This window comes from Pholis gunnellus (genome assembly GCF_910591455.1).
Source record: "Pholis gunnellus genome assembly, chromosome: 9".
In the NCBI taxonomy this organism is placed as follows: Eukaryota; Metazoa; Chordata; class Actinopteri; order Perciformes; family Pholidae; genus Pholis; species Pholis gunnellus.
The window spans coordinates 10122254-10147937 of NC_136535.1; the positions used below are offsets into that span (position 1 = coordinate 10122254).

Sequence of the window (25684 nt, forward strand, 5' to 3'; positions counted from 1 at the left end):
CATTTGTTTCTTGGCTCATGGTGTGTGAATTGAAATCGGTTGACACATTTTTGAGAGGGACCGCTAGCTAACAGGCTAATAAGCAAAACACAAAACATAACCCTGTTGGCAAAGATATATGGCGTGTTTTCACAGTGCTGCATTTAAAAAAAGACATCCCCCTCTGTCAACTGAAGTCAAAGTCAGTGGGTAAGACAAATAATTCTGTTTTGGTTCGGTGGTGATGCATAGTACACTAAGGGCTACTGTGCTGGTGTGTAAACAAAACAAAGAGAGAAAAACATTGAGATGAATTGAGCGTGAGCATGTCCTGCCAATGACCCTCAAGGTGCGTATTGTTTTGTCTGGCAGGCAAGAAAATGTATTGACACTCAATACAACGATAAAACTCACGCAACCACATTGTTGAAATAAATTACCTCACGCATCAAAAACATCTTCATTAAAATGTTGTCAGGGAGGAATGACAAGTTCATTAATGCAAAGTGCCTGCGGAGTTTACGCGGCTACAGCGGGAGAGGGACTCAGACGCATCCCCTCCTGCCTGCCTTACGCTGGCAGCCCAATCATACTGCAATCTTGTCACCACAAGACATGCCAGCATTCATCAGAACACCGCAAACTGACGCAAACTCTGACCCCGTGACGCCTCCATCTGGAAGACACGTCAGCACCCCCCTACATCCCTGAGAGTGTGTTCAGCGTCACGCAGCTTGCCATCACATCCCACATATGTGCTTACACACAAAATTACACACACAACCCACTGCGCTAGCTGACTGACAAGAACTACAGACTGTTCGACTTCACAGACTCCATTTCAAACCTGCAGCAACTGACTGACAGCCCACTGAGCGCAGGGAACACATGCTTTATTTACCAACCAGCAGGGGTTTGTCCATCACATTATGGATGTGATATGGACGACTTTGAAGTGTATTTGAAATGGATCCAGACATTAAAGGCAGTCTAATAAAAATAACCTTGATTAAAAAATCTAAATTGTATTTCTAAAGAAATACAAGGCAAGTTTAAACGTCCATCGTCAAAGAACTGCCACCGAACATGCCTGGGCCCTGTGTTGTACATTTACCTTGGTTGATGTTAAAAAGGGATCTGAGCATGTTTGTACATGTGAGCAGGTGTCTTACCTTTGCATAGCGTATCTGCAATGCACCCGTGTCCAGCTGTTTGACTCTGGAGTCATGTGTGGACACCAAGACACCATCCTTCCTCCACAGGATGGTGGGGGTGGGGTTTCCTGTTGCCACACAGTTGAGGACCACTGTGCCGTCCACAGCTACTGTCTGATTGGTCGGGCCCTGGCGGATAACTGGTGGCGGACGGTCTGAGATAACTGTGGAAGGAGAAGGGAGAATGAGCAATTATGTGTCGTGGTGGGGACTGTGAAGGTGTTCATGTGCTTGTAGCAGGAACAGAAAGAACAGTGGATTCAGACAAATACAGCTTGTGTGAGAAAGCACACAAAAAGCAGAGAATCTGCCAAACGGCATGTAGCAATGTGAAAACTGAAAGGGTCGTGGGAGAGGAACTAAATCCAATTTGAAGAACTGGAAACAATTTTCTAATCATTCAGCAGCAGGAGTCGAACTTAGCCAAATAAAAGCAGCGTAATTAAAATCAAACAGCCTCAGATACTTCAGTCTTCTCGCAGCAGCTCTAACAGACGCCTGGCAATACCCATAGGATCGCTCACGGCCAACAATCCCCTGGCCCATCCCCCAGCCATAACACAGAACACAAGGGAGAAAATGCTTAAAAAAAAAAAAAAAAAACATCCACCCAGAACAGACAATGTTATTAGCATGAGGGCGTATAAACTCCTCCTCCCTGCCTCCTAGCCTGTGAACCCTGGGTGCTCAACCAGTACACAAACACAACAAAGACACAGCGAGAAAGCATGTATTCGAGAGACAGAGAAAGGCTGCAATGTGCAGAGAATAGAGGAGATGAGGCGGCAGAGGGAAGAGCTGTGAGAGACACTTTAATTACATGCACCCGATCATTTTTTCTTTTTTCTTTTGTCTCTAATGCTCTATTTCATCATAGTCCTGCTGTAGGTTGTCTGCCTCCCTCTGATTATTATCATTCATAGCACTATTGATGGCCATTGCTGTCAACCCCACTGATTTACTAGCGAGTTACATTCAGTGAGGAACAATCAAATTAATACCTAACACAGTGTAACAGCAACACATGATGTATGTATGTGTTCATAGATCCTCAGAGCCATGCTGAGGTGTAATCTATTGGCCGCTTTGTCTTTGCTTTTGTGCCGGGGATGGTGCAATTACTAAAACATTGTCAGCATGACCTATAATTACCAGATCTGCCTGCGGAGAAGTGGTGGCCTCAGAGTGGCCTGCTCACTTTAATAACTGTTATTATTATCCAGAGAGCATGACAGAATGAGAGAGAGAAGAGGAGAGCGAGATGGAGCATAGCATTGTAGGCCTGAAATGAAGACGGACATTTGGTAAATGAAGGGATGAATCTAGGTGTGTCATAGACAAAATAATAGCTGCCCAGATCTCTGCGGGAATGGTGGAAAGGAAGCCATGGTTAGTCCACCAGGCTGACAGGGATTGGCTAACGGAGTAATTAGAGGACCCAATCCAGACCTCACCACACAGCCACAGTCTTCCAACGGTAGACAGCAGCAAGCCAGCTAAGGAATACCGAAGAAGACATTAGCCAGTGTGAAGCCAGCAAAGGCAAATACTGAGACACAGTCTGGGTGCACAGGCACCAGAGAGTCTCTACCTCTGACAGGAACACATAGAACAGGCCAGACCTGACCTCGCAAACCTCAATTCGGATATTAATATGCTCTACGGTACAACTACAGCATTTCAGATGAGCAGCAGTATCCGCATGAGCCAACGCTTATTCGAAATACCAATAGTTATCCGCTTGAGTGTTCTTTCAGTATTCCTCTAATTCCCTCTTTGCTGTGTGCAGAAAACTGTGCTTAAAAGACGGTTGCTTACCATCAGTGATCTCTAGCAGAGCCTTGGTGAGGACACTGCCAGCAGTGTTGATGGCCTGGCAGCTGTAGTATCCCATGTCTGAGCGCTCAGCATCAGTGATGGTCAGGTCCCCCGACTGAGACACAGAAAACCGGCTGGAGGGTTGAGGAGGTTGGTAGGAGAAGAGCAGGTTCTATGGGGGAACAGTCAGACTTCTATTAACAAAGATTTCACTCCAAAATGGCATAATGCATGCAAGCATGTTAGAATATCAGCTATTAAGTAAACTATGCCTACAAAATAGTTCTTTCCAGAGCTTTGAATGAGTATGCTAGCATGTTTTCCAAACAGATGAAGAGTGTTTTAAAATAAAAACATTTATCTTGGTATATCTTATTTACCTGACTGCCTTCCCGCTGCCAGAAAATGGCTGGCTGAGGATTTCCGGTGGCCTCGCACTGGAACGTGACGGTTCTGCCAACCCCGACCACCTGGTTCCTTGGTCTAACCACAAATGCCGGGGGCACTGGAGGAGAGCCATGAGAACGGTTAGCCGTTGAATAGATGAACACAGCATATCAAATTATTTTACTTATCATAATATTACAGTTACAAGTAGTCTGGGTTATTTGAATGAAAGATAAAATACATTTGACTGCAGCTATTGTGTATTGACTGTATTCAAATATGGACCGAAGAATTCAGTCTCCCTTTCAAAACTCTGCGCAAGTGTGTTTTGCAGCAGATTAACAGTACACCGATCAAATTCACAATCCAGGCATACTCTAGATGTAATGAATAGGAAAAACAACGACCTCCTCATTTGCATGGGCAAGGGCATCGACCGTTAAAATTTACATGGAAATGGGGAATAAATTTGAGCCATCTGTCCATGCTGACACCCTCCAATAATGCAGGCCTCGACCAGGATGCAGTACCCATGCATCTCAATGACAAATTCCATCTAAGACTAAGTGTGGTGTCGTAGCACAAGGTCATCCACGCAGCTCTGCTGTGACACTAGGCCTTTCTGGTCTAATAGGCCATCTATGTGAGGACCCACACCCTGAATGTAGAGGCCCAAAGGCAGGCCAGTTTACACCTCCACTCTGAAAAGGTCCTCAAATGTTCATTTGCTCAATACTGCTGCAGTGTTTTACATAAAGTGAGGCAATCTGAAAACTGTCATCTGAAATACAGACACAATTTGTCCATGAATAAGATGGGGTGTTTGGTAATGCATAAAAGGGGGGAAATAATAGAATGTAATGATGCGGCTTTACCTTGGAGGCCCAAGCTGAGCATATTTTTACCCATTAATGTCCTTTTGTCACTGTTGCCCGTGACAACAGAAACATGAGTGCTGATTGGAAGGTGGAGAAGTGATGGGAGGAGGATGGAGGGGGGTTGTGACAGCTTCCTGTCTCTGTCAGGGCGGTGAATAGGTGACGGGTGACATTTCAACTTACCAGACATGACTAAAAAGGAAACAAAAACACAACAACAAAAAAACCAAAGATGAATGAATAAATAATAAACAGCAGGACATAAAGAGGAGTGATAAATAAAATAACAATGTGATGTCCATGGATACAAATAATCATTATTAATATTCTATGAATAAAAGACAAGTCATATATCACCCTTGACTCAAACCCTAGGGTCCACATGAGACACAGAGCAAAAATAATTAGCATGAGTGATCAGGAATGCATTAAAAACAAGTATGCACACACAAACACACACACACACACACGCACACACATCTGATTCAACATTTCTCCTCAGTCCTAGGACATATTCAAAGACAGGAAAAATTCTGGATTAGGTACAATAAAATGACAAAAAAGGCACATAAACAATATGAAACACACAAGACAGATGTTTTATGCTTAGCAGACATAATGTTTGCTTTACTTTGTTCCTCTCTTTCCAGGTGTGAAAGTGAACGCCCCTCTGCCCTTAATGAGGTTTAGAGCACCCTGAGGAGCAGCTGGATCACAGTCCCTCTGACACAGCCATGCAAATGTAAGCCCGGTTCATAAAACCACAAGGTGAATGTTAACTGTCACTCTTTGGCCATAAATCTCCCCCAACCAATCAGTCACCTTATCTAATCTGTCTGCTTCAACGGCTCCCACGGAAACATAAACGCTGTCAGTCAGAGTAATGGCCGACCCCTCCCTCCTCCCCCTGCTGGCCTTTTAAATGCAGATAAGACTCGCATCAAACGCTCCCAGAAGAAGATGCTCACCGCTATCCATGCGTGAGAGGCTCTAGGTACACACAATCATGAGAACGTACACACCCTCAAACACACAAACCGCCTACAACACCTACACACATCCATTCATGAGTGTCTAAGCCTTTAATTAGGTAACCCTACCTCTCCCATGCCGCTGTGATCACAGTTGTGGACCTGGAGGGAGAGGTGAGATTTAAATCTGACCGGGCTACTTTGTTGTAGACTTTCCGCTAGCTTACAGCGCAGAAGGGAGTCTCTATCAAGAAGCTGATCAGAGCGGCCGGGGAAAACACACTGAGCACGGTGGCCTCCAGCCCAATAGGAGGCAGGCTATGTACCAAACACCTCAGCAGAGATATTAATGGGGATTTGAGCAGTGCTGCTGTTCAGTGGGCCTGACATCAACACAAGAGTAGAACTGCATGCAGAGGATTTAGCATGATTAATAGCGGCTCCCATTGGGAGGTCTGTAGCATGCTTTAAATTGCTCCGTCCTTCTCTGAGATGTTCTATACTGCATCAACTGAAATGTGGTTCTCACAACTTTGCGTGACTGTGAGTAATACACTGTAAGGGTCTGTTTGATGGTTAAGATAAATCAAATGCAGAGACACAGAGATAGAACAATAAAAAGCATCAGCTCTATATGTGGCGCCCAACCGGGTTTTGGTATTTATCATCACTGTAACAGTACACGGTGGGTTGACAGGAAAGTTCCTCTCACTCGCTCTGTTTTGGCACCAGTTCCAAGTCTCCTTCCAGACCCTTTACATGGGTTATTAGCAACGCTGCTCTAGGGACTGCCATTCCATTCAAGACCTTTCTACACATAAATCACTGCTAACGGCAAACTTAACCAGCTGAGAATAAATAACACCCTGATTTTCTGGATTCTGTCCAATACAGTCTGAAATTTGCCTTTCTTTTGGTTGAAGTTGAAGTATTAAGTATTGTATAAACATTATCTAAACACACCAGACCCAGATCAAAATGTCTTTGTGTGATTCTTTAAAAAATACCCACTTTCACATGCAGACTTAAACAGACTCAATAGCTGAACAGCCCATCTCACTGCTACATTCTCATGTGGTTTAAATTAATGATTTTACGATGAAACTATAATTGTGGCTGGTGACTTGGCCAATTGTGCGTTTCTTCCATCAATCAAATGACATTTTTTACTTGACATATTTATAAGTCCAAAGGAGGTGTAGTGAACTGACAAACGTGTGTAAGACAATAATTCACTGATTTAGTCGTAACGAGAGCAGAGCACATTGAAAGAAAACTAGTCCAGGGCACCACTTCCACAATGTCGACATTGTTCCCTAACAATGTGACCATGGAAGGTGTGAAAATCCCCCCTCTGTCCACACAGAGTTGGATTCTTCTCATTAACTGTCCAGCTCTTAAAAGGGATTTGCTTTTCAACATATCTTCAAAATGGTGTGCCTTGCTGTATTTAAATTTTCACATATTGCAATGATAAGCAAATTGCATAATGACACTGCAGGGAATGACTATATTTTTAACCAGATTTTGGAGAAAGAAAAAAATCCAGTTTTAATTCTATTGGTTTTATCGTCCATTTACACATCACAGCAGATTTAGCGGAAGAGAACTTGAAATCAAAGAATATTGACATTAATTCCACTTTGTCCTTATATTTCACATTCCATATTGCTTTGGGGTGTAGTTTGCTCTGCCAGCGGCTCACTACCACTGACATTATATTATTCAGTTATTATTTTGCAGTGGCTCAGCAATCTTGCCGTACTTTGACTGGATGTAGTGCGACAGCATTGCCCAGTAAACCCACAGATTAAACTCCTGCCCCCCACATTAATGTTGTCTTCACTACTACAGCGACATCTTACTACCTATGGATCGTTTCGCTGCTTTGGCCTGTTTAGACCTACAATTACCCGGCCTCTCTTTCCTTTCCTGTAATTAGAAGCATGTCATTTCCGGGCGTGGGACTGTGGCCTGCTTGTCTTTAATTAGCTGGACTACTCAGTGCCCACAGCCTCGCTGGCCTCCTCATGTCCTGGTCTGGATGAAGCTCAGGGATCTGAAGGGTGGATGGAAATGGTTCTAGGAACTCAGAAGACTTAGAGGTTCAGGCATTAGTCCGATCTAACCATGAGAGCAGAACGAGGATTCCTATTCTGTTCTGCCTTTCACCAGATTTGACACTCCAAGAAAGCATTGACATTTGTCCCGTAAATCTATTGCAGAGGTTCGTTTTCCATACCTCTCTAACTCGAATAACATGGGGGTTGAAAGGCATAATGTATGAAAAGAGGGCTAGTGCCATGCTTCTGCATGTAGGCAACAGGGAATTGGCCTGAGGTTAAGACATTTCATTTCCACTGAGGACAAGAAAGGTTTTAGCATTTCAAAGATGATTCTAAGCCAGGGGAACAGCCTATTGAACCAGCACATCAATGCCCTTTCATTAACTAAGCTTTCATCAGGGAGAGAGAAAGAGTGAAAAAAGGCAATAAGAGAAGTAGATATATTGATGGGTGTATCGGCAGGTGTGGCTAATCTTGCTCTTCAACCAATCAAAAGATTGCTGTGTTGTGGAGAAAACCAAGAAATAATTGCAAAGGGTAGCCATGTGATGATGAAGTATCTGTCTTTGCGGGTTGGGGGGTTGGCAGAGGAATAAAATTGCCTTGTCTCTTTATATCTCTGCAGCATAGACTGCTGGACATTAATATGACTGACCTCACCACAGAAACCTCTCCCTCCCCCTCTATCCTCTTTCACCATAACCGCCCCCAGCCCCAATTCCCGACCCGTTCTGCATCAGTGGCAAGCTGCAACCAAGACCGACATATTCACTGTCCTTCCATCCAATCCCCATCTCCAATGCACTAAGCCTCCTCCCTTCCTTCCCTTCTTCTCTCACCTGAGTCCCTACATTCCCATTAGTTTGCCGTTAAATGGCCCCTGTGTTTCTCTGATTCTCAGGAGGGTCTACGGGTGATCCCAGCCCCCAGTTCCCTTGAATGGTTTCTTTCTGAATGTTCACACACTGTGACCAGCTGCTATATATTCCAACTTTGTTAATAAGATGTCCGATGGAGAGGGCCACAGGAGACACACAGATATTCCATAGGTTCACATATAGTACTGCATGTCTTACAACATGACGGAAGACATGCCTCGAGAGAAATGCCACTTGTATAGGGCAATTGAAATCGATTGCTGCTGAGCTCCCACGTGCACAACTCTACAGCTGTTATGGATTTTTGAGTTTCTTTTTTATTAGAAATCAATCAGCTAATTGAGAGAGAATAGTTGAAAGTGATGACCGTGTAGCGCTAAAGCTGAGGGCTGTTATTGCAATTTGGTAGGGCTAAATTGCATTTGAATCAAGCTGCACAATGACCCAAAATGGAAATGAATTCCAAATAGCTGTCCAAGGAGCTGTAAATGAAATGTTCAGCAGACTGAACAGTGTAAAAACTGAGACTCGTAACAGTGTACTGTCTTACCGTGGACGGTGAGCGTGGCCGATGCCTCCGCCTTGCCCACCATGTTCTCGACCACGCAGGTGTAGGAGCCGACATCAGCTGAGGTCAGACGACGGATCTTCAGGGTGTGGTCCTCACGAATCTCGTATCTGGATTAAAACAGGGATTAATGTATCTAATGTTGTCGTATACACAAAAACTTTATTGACACAGACACAATGCGTCAGCTGACGACATAGAAAAAAGCAAGCAGTGGAAGAAGGTGCGGGAGAAAGGTATTGTGTGATGAAAGGGGACCAGTTGATGAGTCATACCTTCCTTTGGGCAGGTCACCATCGTCTTTCCTCCAGCGCACGGTAGGAACTGGGTCACCACGGGCCTCACATCTGAACTCTACACTTTGGTCCACTAACACCACCTGGCTGCCTGGGCGACGTACAAAGTTGGGACGTTCTGCATTGATGGAAACATCACACACATGTATAATTATAGCACGGAACGGTAGAAGTGGAATAATGTTTTGATTAAGTGAAAGTCATTCAATTTGTTGCTTTGATATCCTCAATGAATCTCAGTCCTGTTCTTTGTTGTCAAGCTTTAGAGCTAAGTTGGAAATTAAATTGAAAATGTAATGAAATCCAGTGGAAAAAGCTATCTTGAAGTTTTAGTTTTAGGTCCTGTGAGGTGTCCTGGAATGAAATCGACGACAAGATGTGAGTTAATCAAATTTAGTTTTTATACAGAGACAAAAAAAGAACATGGTAATAGCCAATTTATGGTTAAGAGCATAGGTTAATTAAGACAAAAATGCAGTCTAGATTACATGGACTGGACAGCGCACAGAAGTCACAAGACAAAATTAAGAAGAGGAAACAGTTACTGCTTCCTGGTGCAGTATAGGCTTTTAATTACACATGACAAGACACTAAATTAATTGAAGACTTGACACTGACACAGAAAGTCTAAGCTCTGACTCTCTCTGGACACCTATGTTTATTTTCTATATTCTAAAAAGGCTAGATGCTAATCCTTCTATTTACTCACACATTCCATCGGACTTGGTCCCAAAAACTAACCATGGTGGTTTACGATTAACCAGAGTTTCTAGGTAACGATGCTCACTCAGATGGACAAACACAAAAACTAGGGCCTGGCCTTGTTTAAGCCCGAAAAGAGGTGAAGAAGGTAAAAAAAACAAATCAGGAGTCTGGACATGCTCTCTGCTCGGGACACAGAAGAGTATCGGGGTCAGAGGTCTTTCATGATGAAATAGGGTGCAGCTGGTCATAGGAGAAAGGCTGCTGGGGCCAGCGTGGGATTCATAGTTAAGTGTGAGATTGGAGGTCATCTCACACTCTATCTGATAAAGGTCAGCGACACCATTTAGTTCCCTGGGAGATTGACAATCTAAATTTAACATCTGGATTGGGTTTCTCACTGCAGACAAACAGAAGAAAAACGTATGTGGATGTGTGTGTGTATGTGTGTGTGTGTGTGTATGTTTGTGGGTTGTCTGTGGACAGAGAGTCAAGAAGACAGCAGATAGAGATTACAAAAAAGAAAAGATTAATCACCAAGCACTGTAAGTTCAGCTATTTCACTTTCACGTTCTCCGACCATGTTTGTGCCGACGCACACATACTTCCCAGCATCACTCTTCCGGGCATTTGTGATCATCAGCTTCCCTCCGCGTATCTGAGGGAATATAAGAGGAGGTGAGAGGCTTATCCTGGAGAGGAAAAACAACAATATTAGAGTGTGAGAGACACTTGGGGCCTCTGGCTGACACAGAGAAAACAGAAAACAGCGTAGCTCAAACATTACAAAAACGCTTCCTGATTGCATTTAAGAATGGCTCGGAGCACTTACTTACCAAAAAGCTATTACAACACAATGATGAAATGTGCTCACAAACACATAATGGCTTGGTGCTAAAGAGGGTTTTGGCTCTGAGCTTATAGAGATAAAGATAAACTGGACTACTCTATCTCTCCAGCCATTTTTTCGCTGTTTCCACTCAGCTTCCACTTGAAGTCTAAATCACTATCAGTGGGCCTGTTCCTCCTCAGGGTAAGCTGAGCCAAAGTACGCTTTCCCAATCCAACACAACCACAGTTCCCTGAGGGAACACCTGAGGCCCTGCAGGACTGAGAGCAATTTTCCAGTCGCCTCAAAGAGCTTCAGGATAGTTTTGGCTATTATCGTGGGGAATGTTTTAAAGAATAGGTTTCTTGGACTTATTTTTTTCTGTGTGTGCATACAACTACAAGTGAGAGCAAGTGAACATACATTCAAGCACACATGAACAGCACACACACATACACACCCAGCAGTGAATGTGTGTTTGTCCAGGTGAATGTCATGTCTGTTATTTCCCAGGGCTTTGATTACAGGCCAGAGGAGGTGCTTTGTTCTCAGGCAGTCAGAAAGGCAGCCCCGGCCCCAGCACAGGCCCCTCAACCCTTCTCTCAGCTCACAGCCATGCCAGTCAGCGCAGACACAGACAATAGCATGGCGCACCAATGATCTCTTTGCCTTGATGGGGGCTTAAGGTTTTAAATGCACACATCGGCCTGCGAGACCAGGACCACCACCTGCAAGCATGTAATCGATACCCTCATTAGAGTAGCACTGACAGAGAGCTTGACACACAATATGGCAAATGCGTGACTACCATGTTAAACTCAAGCCCTCCTACATGTGGGTTCACTTGAGAGCTATGACACGTCTCTGGGAATCTCCATCACTGTACTTCACGTGCAGTCAAGTTTTCATCACTTGCGTGTGACGAACAAACTTGTATGTATGGATTTTAGTTTCTGTAAAGATTCTTGATGGACAACTTTGCAACCAGACACATTCTTCTGGTTTAGAGGCATTCCTCGGCCCTTCAGCCCTGTTTAATATTCATGATAAAGCAGGAGGGCAGAGTGACTTGAAGAGGCTGTGGAAGGCTGGCTTATTTAGGGCATCCCGTGGTGCTGAAGGGGTTTGAAGTATCATTATGTTACTGTTTGTTTGAGGAAAGGCTTAACAGCTAAAACACTGTGACACTCACAAAGGCCCAAGGTCAGGGCAGAGCATGCAGCAGTGAAAGAGGGGGGGGTGTACTGTTGGGTCCACAGAGCTTTGACATGAGGATCCACTTAGGGCCCCGTCTACTCTATCTATATTCTTACCTCTGTGTGTCTGTGGCAGTTTCCCATTCTCTACAGAAATACTTGGAGTGCCAGAGCAGCAGGGAGTCCAAGAGCAAGTAAATGAATGCAGCAGCGGCCCTCTTTTTCTCTGCAGGCATATCCTCTCCACACAACACAGCGAAGCACACAGGCGGCTGAAAGCCCCAACAATCTGACCATTATCCCTGCATTACAGGGAGACGGCTCTATCCTGTTGCCTTTTGTCTCATGTCATTTGGCAATGCTGATAATGAAAAGAAAGCCTCTGTTCAACACGCATTCTGTTGGTATTCACACAGCAGTTATTTTTACAGGCTGACAATTAGCCACAACTATTGCACAAAAGGAGGAGGACAATGTGCTGCATTATGGTCGTTTATGATGTTGCCAACAAACTCTTGCTTTCAGCAGACAATGTTCTATGTTTGAATACTGTCATTTCTGCTGTTTCTGTTTATTTATCTTTTACTCATGGTTCCTGAAAGACCTGTTTGACCAAAGTTGAGAGCGATGAGGCCAGCTGCTGCTAGTGGCACAGCAGCATTACAGGGTAATAGCCCTGCCTCACTCTTTATGGCGCGGTGGGAAACTTTTCAAAACCGCCCCACATGAAGTCATAAATATATGTGAGATGACACACAGCAGGTCGCTGTTTTTTTACACACAGCTGCCGACAATAGAAAGAAAACAGAAGGGTTTCCTTCTGATGTGTCTGCCTCTCTCTGAAGTTCATTCCCCCTTTATGCTGCAGCCACCAAAGCCAAGCCGACCTATCCCAGTAAAGTGCAGTACAGAGGGACCTCGCTCTGATCACCAGGGATCACCAAGGAGACTGCACGTTCCAGCATGTTGCACGGCGGGAGGAATGAACTGAACCAAACAACAATGCAGGCTGGATGAGGGGGACCCATTGACGAGCTCAGCTGTTCATCACATTATAAAGATTCCACCCTCTGCCTCCCTCTCCAAAGTCTATATTCACTGGCACCAATATTGACTATACCATAAACAAACTCTGAACATCGCCCCATGATTGTCATATCTCTAATACAACTTGATCTGTTAACATGGGTGTCCACCGGAGGCCGCCCAGACTCCTATCTGTCACCACAGTTGATTACACATACTTACACGAAAGCATTACATGACGTCTAGCGCTACTTTTAAAGCGGCCTTTTGGGAAGACTCAGTCAGTTTACTGCGAGCAACACCAGCTGGTCCACGAAGCTCTCTTAAATCTACCAGATCCTGTTTTCAGTTATACAGAAGGCCCAACACTGCTGCAGGCTACATGGACAAAAAAGAGTCTTCAGAATGTTTACTCTGAGGGTTTCACCCATCAGTGCAGAAAATCACATTTGCAGCATTGACGTTGATAAGTCGTCACGTCCACCAATTATTTATAAGCAACAGGAACATGTTTGTGTGTGTTTTATTTGATGGGGATACAATGCAATCACGAGAAAGACCATGTGTGCTGTGTAAACAACATGAGGTAGTTTGCCATTAGGTGAGGAACAAAACTGAAAAGAGGTTTTTCCTAAACTTGTGTTTAATGTTGGGCATTTGATCTTGTCTCCTCTTAGTATTCCTCTTTTCAGTTTTGTTCTTTACCTAATGGTGAACTACCTCATGCATTGTTTCATTTTGCCTAAAATACTAACTTGAGTGCCACAGTAGGCACAAATAGGTAGTTAGGTGTGAATGCAGTCAACACACAATACATGCATGATCCAAATGTGCAGAAAACACAAGACAAGCAGTGAATTCAAAGGCCACAAGAGTTCATTATGTGGCATAGAGGTTCCGTGCTAATGAGCAACTACTGACTTAACTCAGGGACAGATATGATTTGATTCCCTTTAAACTAGATTATGCGCTTGTTTCTTTCAATTATGCTGCTCAGCGGCCAGACACGGACTCTACATCTTCTGCCTGTGCAGCTTAGAAAAAAACACAGAGGAAGGATACTCACGCTGTTTATGAGTATGATTTGGGGATCAGGGCTTAGTGCATGCAACCTCAACTGGCCCTCGCTGAGCAAAACTGCATTCAGTCATGTGCAGGCCTCCGTTGCAGGGAGCCAACAGCGATAAATCACTGTTTCAACTTACCCAGTAATGAAAATGTTTTGTACACTACTAGCCCAAGCCGGATTTCAGCATTACGCTACAGGCATACAGAGCTGAACGTCTTTATTAGTATCTTGGATTAATTATCCGGGGAGGGTCTGGTTGTCCGTGACTGTACTGTGAAGTTTGCCATCGTCAGCACTCGGGGGGCCAAACCATTTGACTGCTCAACTACTTCACAATGAGCAGCCAGATCCTTAAAACCCCACCAGTCAGATTGTGAAAATGGGTTCCAGAGCCACAGCTAACTACTTCCTCCTCACTACCTGCTTGTGTTAGCAGAGTGCTCGACTGCACACATCCAATCAGTACAGTCGAATGAAAAACAAGTTTCCTCCTAATCAAGGAAAACAACTATGGACCCAGAATTGTGTTTGGCTAAGACAGTTTGAGTTAGGTTTATTCAAGAGCTTTGGTAAGCAAGCATGTAGAGTCGATTGATGCTGCAGTAGCGGCTGTGCAGTTGTTCTAATTAAAGCTGAATAATTGGGGGTTTGGTTGTAAATCACATGTAAAGTAAAGAGTTGTTTGGATCTTGCAAGCACTGCTGCTGCTCAGTGCAACTTTCTCCTCTTTGATTTCGGTCAGCTCATTTCTCCCTCCTGATACACGCTTCTCGAAGTTGATTTCATCAGCAAGTCATCGCTAATCAATGCACCACTGCTGACTGAGGAAGCGAGACTGATTCTATCTACCTCAGTCATTAGAGGCTGTAGCCACTGAAATGGACAGCTCTGGGTTTTGGTAATTGCTGTACGTGAATAATGAGGCAAACAAATCAATCTTTCAATAAACACTGAAGCGGTGGGAAGGATTTAACCTGCATCACTATCTCATGCATTTAAACATATCATCCTTGTATACAGTCTTCAGGCATCGAGTAGCCTACGTGTCAGCAATAACAATGTTAGAGTTACTGCACTTTGCAGACCAAAAAAAAAAAGAGTCTTACAGTGATTCTCTCATCTCGGTCGTCGATGTTTATTCCTTCTTTTTTCCATGATATAGTGGGTTCGGGATGTCCTCGTGGAGGCTGACACTCCAGCACCGCCGGCTCTCCTGCTGCCACAATCACATCTGCAGGGTTTTGTCTGAAGTCGTCACGTAGAACTGAGAGAAAACAGAAAGAAGAGGAGGAGAACAAATTAACAACATGTCAGAATATCCTCCTTTAGGGAACACAAAGCAAATTAACAGTTAAAGAAACAGATCATTTAAAAAAAACAGCAAAACAAAACAAAACATAACACCTTAAGCTGTTCCTACGTTCAGAAAACCGAAGGCAGCTCGTAAAGCAGCAGCCCAGATGCTATGAAACAAATAATTAGTTCCGCACAGATGACAAAATGTTAGGAACACATTACTATTGATTTGCCGTGAAAACAGTAACAGCCACTCCAAAATGTGTTTACAGCATATCAAATTGCCAAAAAAGGTTTGTATAGTGTGGGCTACTGCACACACTAGGCTTATGCAGTTGCTTTTCCATGGCCTACTTGCTCACATATATCCCTTAATGTTAATAAGCTTCACAACAGCAATAATGAACACATATTTGTGCGCATCAACATCTCTGATAGCAATGACCTTCCTCTTTGTTGCTCAAACCAAACAGACCTTCATACAATCATACACACACACACACACACACACACACACACACACACACACACACACACACACACACACACACACACACACACACTTTATTATACAATGATGAGCAGCTCTCCATCATCAGCTCTTCATCTCTCCCTGATGGTTCATATTTACATCCCCATGCTCATACACCCGTGCTATCTTCACGTAGATGAAAATCTAGATCTAATCTACCATCGCTGCCTTGCTAAGGACTTTGATATGATGTGATTCTTATTTGCATTGATTTTCTCCACTGGAGTGCTGTAAAAAAAAAAAAAAAAGATGACACAGCCATGATTTTCATTATTCCACATAAGAAATCCACAAATTCCTAGTCCTCATTTGTTGGTACAAATGTGATACTGAATAGATATGAAGGTTTAAAGAGATGAACTGAGCAATTCGGATTTTTATTTGGGGCGTAATGCAAAATCACAAGACCCGCCTCACCTGAAATCATGAATCTTTCCCCGCCTGCCCTTTTCAGAATATCACATATCATTACTAACCGGTAGTTGCATCAAAGCAGATCAATGGATATCAATTTTGTGAGAGTCAGAGGAACAACATATCTCTGGACTTCATATCTCCGGTGTTACAGATAAACTGGAGGTTTATTGAGAAGGGAGAAAGTAATGAAAAAAGCCACAGGCTCCCTTCTGCAGACAGTGTGCCAGTAATCATTTCCCCAGCTTTGCTGCACATCGATATAAAAACGTATGAAAATAGCGCTTGTAAATTCCAAGCTGAAATTCAGGCCACACACAAAGTATGCAAGGTCAGTGTAAATTGTTATCTCTTTTACATATGGAAGAGTAATGTGAATAGGCTTGTGCCCTGTGTTTTGGGGATGAAGCAGAGCTTTTGCAGTCTATTGTCTCGTGGTCCTCAGCTTGCTCTAAAGTCACCTCAGTCAGAGATCAAAGTCAGATTTACCCCAGGACCCCTTACCTACTGACAGCCAACAGATTCCTGACTAAACCCCTTTAAGCAGCAAATTGGACGGTGGCGAGTCCAGATACTGCCCTGTGCTTCTTGTAACGTGCAATGGGAATCCTGTTCAACAGTAGGAATAAAGTGGTAATAGCTTCCCCAGTCCATTGCTGCATAATCAAACACACAGACAAACACACAGACAGACACACACACACACACACACACACACACACACAGACACACCTACGTACAGCTGTAACATTACCTAGCCTCAAATATCTAAAACAGGAACAGTTTGTATCAGAAACAATTCAAAAGGATTCTTCCGGTATTTTGCCACTCATACCGCTTATGAGGAGGAGGTACAGATCTACAGACACATGCACAGATGGATAACGCTTATGTTTGTGACCCCCTAAATCTTTTCTCACACTCCCTCTGATCCAACTCAAGCTCAGCGGTGCAGCTGCGCGGTGAGTGAGCTCATTTGGTATGGTTAAAAGCAGATACAGTCATCCAGGAATGCAAACGTAAACACCAAACATCCGATCCATTAGAGCGCCAGCTCCATCTGAAGAAACACTGTCTCTATTTGTATCAGCAAGGTCAACTTGTTATGGAAATAGTCGGCCTTGAGAGTCAAGGTGAGTCCAAAATCGAGGACCCAAGTCAGCCCTGGCTCATGACAGGCTTTTTTTCAAACGTTTAAACATCTCTCTTTCTCGTTTTCTTAAGTAAGTGTAAAAGTACACATATGCTACATCGTCTGTTGACAATATTTGAGCAGTATCCTCTTGATCAAGAGTACGTGCACTTAAGAAATTAAGTAAAGAGCATATGAAATAATTCACGTTTGTCCCGCACGGCTAACGCAGAGCTTGTAATAAACGCCTGGGTGAGTAAGTTCAGTAACTTTAACTGTGACATTAAGTGCACACGGTCTCCTCTCAGTGGGTATCTGCCTCCCCTGCTGGCCCTACAGGAAAACGTTCAGCTAACATGCAGATGCATTTGTCCCTCTGGAAAAATAAAAAGGGATGTGTGGGGTGGAAAGGAGGGAAGAAAGGATGCTGTATCGACTAGCTGGGGGCCCGAGGGATAGCTGGCATCATCCAGTGTTTACACCAACAGCGCAGTGAACTCCACCCCTCCTTAACAGCACCAGCTCCCTCACCTCGCTGCCCTCTCTCCTCCTCAACACCAACACCTCTTTGTTATAAACACAGCTGAGTGCGGTGCAGCAGACAGCCCCGAACATCTGCATTGTGGAAAACAAAATCCTCTGGGATGGAGGGAAACCGAGGCAGCCAGACAGTCTGTCAGAGAGACAGACGGGCACAGATCTGGATGGGGTTCAAAGCCCGAACCATTTCGCCAGAAGCCCCGTCAGATCCGGAGCTGTGTTGGAATCGGTTGCCTCTGCCCCCCCCCTGGTTTAAACAAGGCATCCAGCATTCCGCCTTCCTGTATACATACTGCATAAGGCCCTGCTCGCCTGCCTCCTTAACTGTTCCTGTTGTAGGACCCAGAATATGGTAAAAAAATGGGGATGGAGAGTCTCTCACGCTGCATGCTGTGCTAAGTGTGTGTGTGTGTGTGTGTGTGTGTGTGTGGTGTGGTCTGTGTCTGTGTTTGGGATAATGAGCCTTTACTCTGTCTCTCTAGTGAGCCTGCAGCTGTCCCCTAGCAGATAATATTTCCTGCACTATTAACAGGGGGCCCAAACTCAATGTGTGTGGATGTGTGTTTGTGTGTGTACAGGGAGATTTTCAGTTTGTGGCTTAATGTGTGGAAATGGGCCAGAGTCACAGGTCCCAGCATGAAGACGCCTCTTTGTCCGTCCTGGATTTGCTCAAATATGCTGATGATGGGATGAAACAGAGTGAATATCCGGACCTGGACGGATATCAATACGCTTTGTCAAGGTAAAGGGATCTATTATGCATTGCATTTCCTCTTTTCAGTCGGCCAAGAACAAAACACATCCTATATCATCTGGCTGACACGCCTCGCTGCAAGACAAACAGCTGACAGTGCATAAAACAACCATATCTATCAAAGCAGAGTTTTGGTTTGCACTGGCAACCACTGGACTTGGTTAGACTGCCAAGTCCAGTCCAACCAACATCCACAGTATTGTTTGATAAATCACTCCCCAGGTCCACAGTAGCAAATTGGAGCTGTGCTGAGGCTAACGCAATTAGCTGCCATCATTTCTTACATCCAAACACTCTATTAAAGGTCAGCTGAGATAGCTGCTCTCAGCTCTGAAAACTCCCAGGTTCATCACCCCCACAGACTATCCTCTGTCCACCCACACACTCACACAAAGGCACGCACACACACAGACACATGCACTCTTTTCCTCAGGAAATTGAAAACAGATGTTTAAATGTCAAATTAAAATGAGATTCCCGTGCTGCCCCTCCAACATTAATGAAAATGAAGACTTAATGCCACACACAAGTCTGGGTGGGAAGATCAGATGAGCTTTGTTCTGAGGAAATTAAACCAAGTACAACAAGCTTCCCCTCAAATCTTTGGAAGGATACAAAAACAGACCCACCAGGGAATTAAAGATTTATCAGAAGGCACCCGGAGTCAATCCTGCACAGAGACAGAGCACAGCATGGGTCTCGCCTTTGGCTTTGGATTTTTCCTCGAAACAGAATGGACATGGCTAGCCCCTTAAGGGACACAGAATGAATGATAACAGCAGGGAAAAAGAACCAAAGAGAGTCAGAAGAACATTAGAAGCAAGGGAATAGCAGCCCCATTTAAAGAAAGGAAATCTCTCTTCCTTTTTGTCTCTCTTCCTGGTTTTGTTGTTGTCGTTCTGCTTCTTTTAACTGATTAAATTGATTCCATTTGCTTTACAAGCTTCCACAATGTCAGGCCTCAAACATCATCAGATATTACCTGAGGAAATATGGCAGGGGTGAATGGACAGTGCAAAAAACACTGAGAAAATATCAAATGGCTAACCCGCTCCATATGTTCATAGTTATATGTGTAACTGCTTAAAGCCTCAGCTGCAGTGGAACTGCTCTTTCTCTCCCATTCATTTACTGTCTACCGCCTCTCTGTGAAGGAGACAAGTCAACGCCCGAATAACAGCTAAATATAAACGAACATATGGAAATGGATGTTTCAATGCTACTTCTTTGTAAAGAAGACATATGCACATATTAAAATCTACCACATTATGGCCAAATGACACATTTATCTGTATTAAAATAAGGCTTACATTGGCTGAGCTCCCCTCCAGTGCATTTCCGCTTACTGTACAACACAAATCCTTTGCCCCTTCACGTGTGTTGTTTATGCCATAAGCTAAAATCCGCCTTATTCACAGTGCAGCTAAACCCTCCCATATTGATGCTGCTCACCTTGCTTCCAGCTCTGTCCTGTGGGACAAACACCTCTCATTCTCTCCCCTCCATGTATCTCCCACTTTGTGTCTACATTTCTCTCTCCCCTCTCAGCATTTGACCCCCTTATCTTACCTCTCTGTCAGCTCACACACACACACACACTGAGCAGCTTACACCAAAGACAGGCTCATAGAGATGGTGTGTTAACCCATGCCACTCTATTGCAAAGGCTGTTGCAGGTGATTCGCCAGCGGTGTGCGTACAGTGTGTGTGTCCATGTGCGTGTGTCCATGTGTGTGTTTGCAGGGCTTAAATATGTAGCTTTGCTGGTTGGTGTGAAGCCATAACAGGACTTCTACTGTATTTTGGAGAACACTACCTCCCTCCTCCTGCTCATTCCCTTGCCCCCCCCCCGACCCCCCCCCCCCCCCCCCCCCCCCCCCCGACCCCACCACCAGGGGGGATGAGGACACGGGAGGCTCCCCTCTCTTTCTCAAACTGGCTCTCGTTCCTGGGCTGTGAGCTCATGCCCTCTTGCCCACCCTGCAGACACTCGATCCTATCCTGCAGCATAACACCGCCTGGGATAGATGATTAAAGATATACACTTTGCAGCTATGTACACACATACACAAATACAGAGACAAGACTGACACAAAGGGAAGTTGTAAATAATACAGGACAATTACAATAAAGCCGCTATACACTCTCCGCTCGTAAATGTTTTGCTCTTTTAGAATTTAATTTATAGATTTAGCATTTACATTCAAATTCTGTATTGATAAATCATGTAGAAAACAACAGAACCTTTCTAGACAACCGTGACATTCAATATGAGGTCACATCTGCAGAGTCACATTGGTAAAAATAAGCTTGACAGCCTAAGTGCCTCGTTCACCGCAAAACACCTTGTGGACACCCGTAAATATGTCAACAAGAGCAGACAGACTATCACCCAACTGGCCTTTAGGGTTTGCACCTGCACCCCCCTGCATGCCATGAGGTCATCCTCCAGATTCACATGTGACGTCATGTCACTTGACCCGAGACAGGATGCCCCTTTTAGCTTCTATAAACATTGAGAGCTGGACCAACCAACTATAGGAGTCCATTAGTAAATAAACAAAACGCAGACATACATGTGCTCTCAACACGTCTTACTTGGTATAAAAAGGAAAAACACAAAGTTATTGAAAAATGACGATATCTGGACCACCGTTGCTGGTCAGATGAGACCGTGACACACTGTGCTTTGATTGGCGTCCACAGAGAGAACAGCACATGTGCTACTGGCTGTAGAGATATACAGATACAAATGTAAACCACGCCATGTAGGGGAATGAATCACGCGGGCCCTGTTGGTGTGTGGATTAAAGGGCGGGTAAGGCGAGGGGGGCAAAGGCATTTACACTGTGCTGTGCCTGGTGATTACAGTCTATACCTGGCACTCGCACCAAGTGCAGATGGCTTTGCGGACCTTTCGGCAGCACAGCAGAGGGCATATCTGCAGCCTCACTGTGGCCCAGTGAGGCTGCAGAGAGCCGAGTGCAGAGGCTTCACCCTCTACGTTGCACACTTCGAGACACACATGTAGACCTCATGCGCATAAGTATCCAACAGCAATTATGTCTGTACATAAAGAAACACAAACATGCGCACACACACACACACACACACACACACACACACACCACATAAAGGAAACCATTCCTCTACAGACGCACAGACAGAGAGGCCATTGAGTGCCTGTGTTTGTTTAAATGGTCATAAGTCTTTTCGTCAGGCTTGGAGAAAGAGATGGCGTTTGGCGAACACGGCGAAAGGCACAGAGGGCAGTGGGGAGGCAGGTTTATGTGAGTGACTGAGAGAGTGAGTGACTTGGCACCTCACAGTTCAATAAACAGTGCCTGTGTGATTCGAGTGCAGGGCGAGCAGGAGTTTGACCAAAATAAAGAGTGTTTCGAGTGCTGGGACTGCACAGGCAGGAATGTCGGAGAAAAAAACAAAAAACAGAGCTTGAGAACGACTCTCTGTTCAAAAATGTTCGAAAAAAGAAAAAAAAAGAAAATTAAAATCCCATATAATTCTAATAGGAACACCCATCACCATAATGAAAACTGTGTAATAAACATCTGTATGGGATTATCACATTTAAACGTAATGACTGAACAACATAGACAAGCCACTTTTGGATTAGTCAGCTTCTGACAGATCAGCTCGTGCGCTCCGTCCGCATATGAAAGTGATTTCAAGGCTGTTTTATTCTGAAGGAGAGTGCGTTACCTGTTGTGGAAAGTTTCCTGGTTACTAAAATGCACTCAAACATGTATAGTTTTCTCATTAGGGACAGGCCAAGCTAAATAAATTATTCCGCTTACACAGCATAGAGCTGATGCCAATGGAATACATTCTGTTTCCATCCAGTTTCACAATTCTGTAAAACAATAATGAGGGAGGTGAGGAGAATCAGGTAAATGAACGCATTTTACTAGGAGAGAGTTGCCTTTATTTGCAGCACCACCGCAACAAAAGATGACTTCATGACACAGCTATTGCAACACTGCAGCAGTCAACACTGAAGAACTTAAAAATGTATGTTTATGGCATGTCCTCATTTGGCGAGCCAGGTTGGACTGGGCTCTAATCTTGGGTACAAAGATGGGAGCTGTGTGAGTAAATCCTGCCTTCAGTGTTGTCAGTCTTGTTCATAGGCGGAGCTCTTCGGCCCACTCCCTGAGGACGAAGAGGCTATGAGAAGCCCAGTATCATATCTCTCACCACTCACCGCACGGTCTCCAGCCTGAAGGTCTTTGCGTGGAGATACAAAAGAGCAGATGTAACACTATAGTGCACACACACACGTACACCTGTACATTATGCTCTCTCATTCTCTGGCTCTTTCTCCCTCTCACACCCAACACAGGCCGAGGCAATGACTCTCTGTTAGTAGCCCTCAGTGCCGTGTCAAAGGAATAAACCGCTTCCTACGTATGTACACAAAGTGAAATGTGGCTGTGGCATCCAGGCAAATCTTGAAGGCAGAAGAAGAGTCATTTTAATCAATGTCATTTAGAGCTAGTAACAAATCTCCAGCAACATTCTTCATGTATGGAAAATTCAAAAGCGCTCACACAAGCCATAATATAAAGAAATCTGTGTGTCTGCATGTTGGTTACAACTTTCTCTTGGCACACCATGCAATTATTATACCATATATTATTACTATATAACTGTGTACCTGTGAGTATGTTTTTCCTAATGAGTGCATCACTTTAAGGACTACTTTCTACTGAAGAAATAGTTCCAATAAAACTGCTGACAGTGTGTGCTGTGGATTATCCAGAGCAACGGGAACATTGATTCTGGAAAGAGATGTTGCTGTTGCAATTTTAAAATGTAATTATTCAATGCTGCGAGCACCATGTCCAAAATTCACTTCCTTTGCATTGGGGTGGAGGTCGAAATCTCAGAGATGGACATCTCAAAACCTGGACATAAAACCAGTTATCTCCATGGACTTGGGAACATATTCATTTTATCTCTATCCTCTTTCTCTGCCTCTAAATATTTCACTCTTTTCTCACTGCGGTTCTCTCCTCACTGTCAGTGTTGAGCGTTACTAGACTGTGGTAGTCCGCCTGAGTCTTCACAGCGTAATAGGATTTCACACAACGCAGTATATGCAGATTGCACATTTGTCACCATAGAACGTTCATTACAGTAAATCCCTTTACCTCCAGAAAAGCAGGCATAAACAAGCCAAGAGCCGTGCAATATCTTTATCCACTTGTGCCATAATCCTGCTTCGTGTTTTACACGGCTCTGTTCAAATTGTGTCAGTTTTGTTTGCTGACAATCTCTCACTGTGAGCTGCCCTCCTGTCTGTGTGGCCCCACAAGCTAACCCTCTCCCACCCAGCATCTGCAAAGATGAGGGCTTATTAAAACAATCTTCCCAATTAACATTCCCAGCCCCTGGAGCCCCACCAGTCCTCCTCCACATCTGACCCCTCCTCGGCTCTACAATGACAAAGAGGCTGTGTGGGACCAGCCACGGGACCCTTGGATATGACTGGCCTGAGAGGGGGATGTGAGGCAACTTGTTTTTCTTCCTGAGGAACCGAAATCTGTGCGGTTATCTGTTTTTACATGTGTGTTTGTTTGTGTGTTCATCTGTGTGGCGTGTGTGTATGTGAGAGGATAAGAGAGGGTAGAGAGAGAGAGAGATTATACATGAATTGGTAAATGAGTTACCACCGGCCAGGGCGGCACAGTCATCACAAACGCTCCTAATGCGATGTGACACGCAATGATATGGGTTCATTTGCACAGGGTGGATAGCACATGATCCCAGGCAGGAAGGAGTACTGTAAGAGGAGCCTGTCAGCCTGCTAACTCACACCATCAGAGAAATTACCTTCATAAACACAGCACACTTTCCCGCAGAGTGCCATTTGACCTGGCTCTTACCCCCATCTGAGCATATTAGAACACAAACATCTGCTGCAGATCTTTTCACTTCTCTATTAGCCTGAGATCTCTCGACCAGATTACAGGATGCTCCCCAGTCTCTCGCTCATCTTCCCAAAACAAAGATATATTACCGACAAACAGCGGCGGCTGATACAGTGTTATTCTACAGGACCAGGGCAGGGGGCTGGTGATGAGACCTCTTACAATGACTGTGGGTCTGGGTCTTCGCTTCATGTCGGAGATAATGAAAATCAAACACGTTACACAGCTCCTGCTTGCCTTAACTCGGCTGGACCTTCCAGTGGGCAAGATTTGTGTCGGTAACATTCGGAAAATCAGCAAAAGTAAGCTAGATTTTTTTTTAATATTCAAAACCCCAAAAAAACAAACAGCTTATTGATGCCAACACTTTTCCAACAAAAGTAGCTCGCAGCACATGCTCTAAAAATAAAATCTAGAGAGAAAGTCAGCAAGTTCTCATCACTGACACCCTTCAGGCCTCCCTCTAAAGCCACTCCCCCCAACATTATATTGACCAATGTAAACAGCATAACCAGCTCGTGGAAGACTCTGGGGATGCGCAGTGAGTACAGGGGTTGGCTGTAGGTTGGCTGGCAGGTAGGTAGACAGGCAGGTTGAATAAAATGATTGGAGGGATTATTAACAGACACAGAAATCTGATTTTTTTTTTTCAGAGCAATTGATTCATTGATTGTTGTCGGTTATGCTGCCATTCTGTTTGGGTTACACTTTATTAATGCATACTTAATAAGATCCAGTCAATGTGAGGTGTGAGGATGTTCTCCATTTCAAATATTTATGCTAATGAGTTCCTTGAATCCAACCTGCAGCCCTCTGCTGCATATTGTCTACTTCACTATCTATCTTCAACTGTACTGTTTAATAAAGGCAAAAAAGCCCCAAAAGTATCGTTGCAAAACAAATTTTGAAACTAATTCAAAGCAGAAGAGTTAACTTTCATTGTAAATTGGTGCAATGGAAATCTTAGCCTAATATATGTTGTTTCCAATGAAAGTCTAATTTGATAGAGGTTTAGGAAACAGAGGAGTAAGCGATTGTTGTGGAGAACAGTGCGTCTCGGTCGGGACACGACCATAAACTAGGATTACATCAGCGGCTGTTGCGGAGATGACTGGGAAAGAGTAATATGATAGCGGCAGTGTGGAGGGAAACAGGCAGGCACAGAGGAAACTGGGGAAGGAAAAAACA

The 25684-nt window shown here is 44.3% G+C and overlaps 1 protein-coding gene across 1 annotated transcript in view; it reads right to left on the reverse strand.

Moving 5' to 3' along the window:
- The window catches only part of robo1 (roundabout, axon guidance receptor, homolog 1), a gene marked incomplete at its 5' end in the record, with an annotated part of 156036 nt that overhangs the window by 26762 nt on the left and 103590 nt on the right, over positions 1–25684 (reverse strand). The window contains 7 exons of the mRNA XM_079166405.1: positions 1152–1357; positions 3012–3183; positions 3392–3516; positions 8742–8869; positions 9035–9173; positions 10295–10415; positions 14984–15141. Coding sequence (XP_079022531.1) covers positions 1152–1357; positions 3012–3183; positions 3392–3516; positions 8742–8869; positions 9035–9173; positions 10295–10415; positions 14984–15141 — 1049 coding nt within the window. The remainder of the gene's footprint in view (positions 1–1151; positions 1358–3011; positions 3184–3391; positions 3517–8741; positions 8870–9034; positions 9174–10294; positions 10416–14983; positions 15142–25684) is intronic.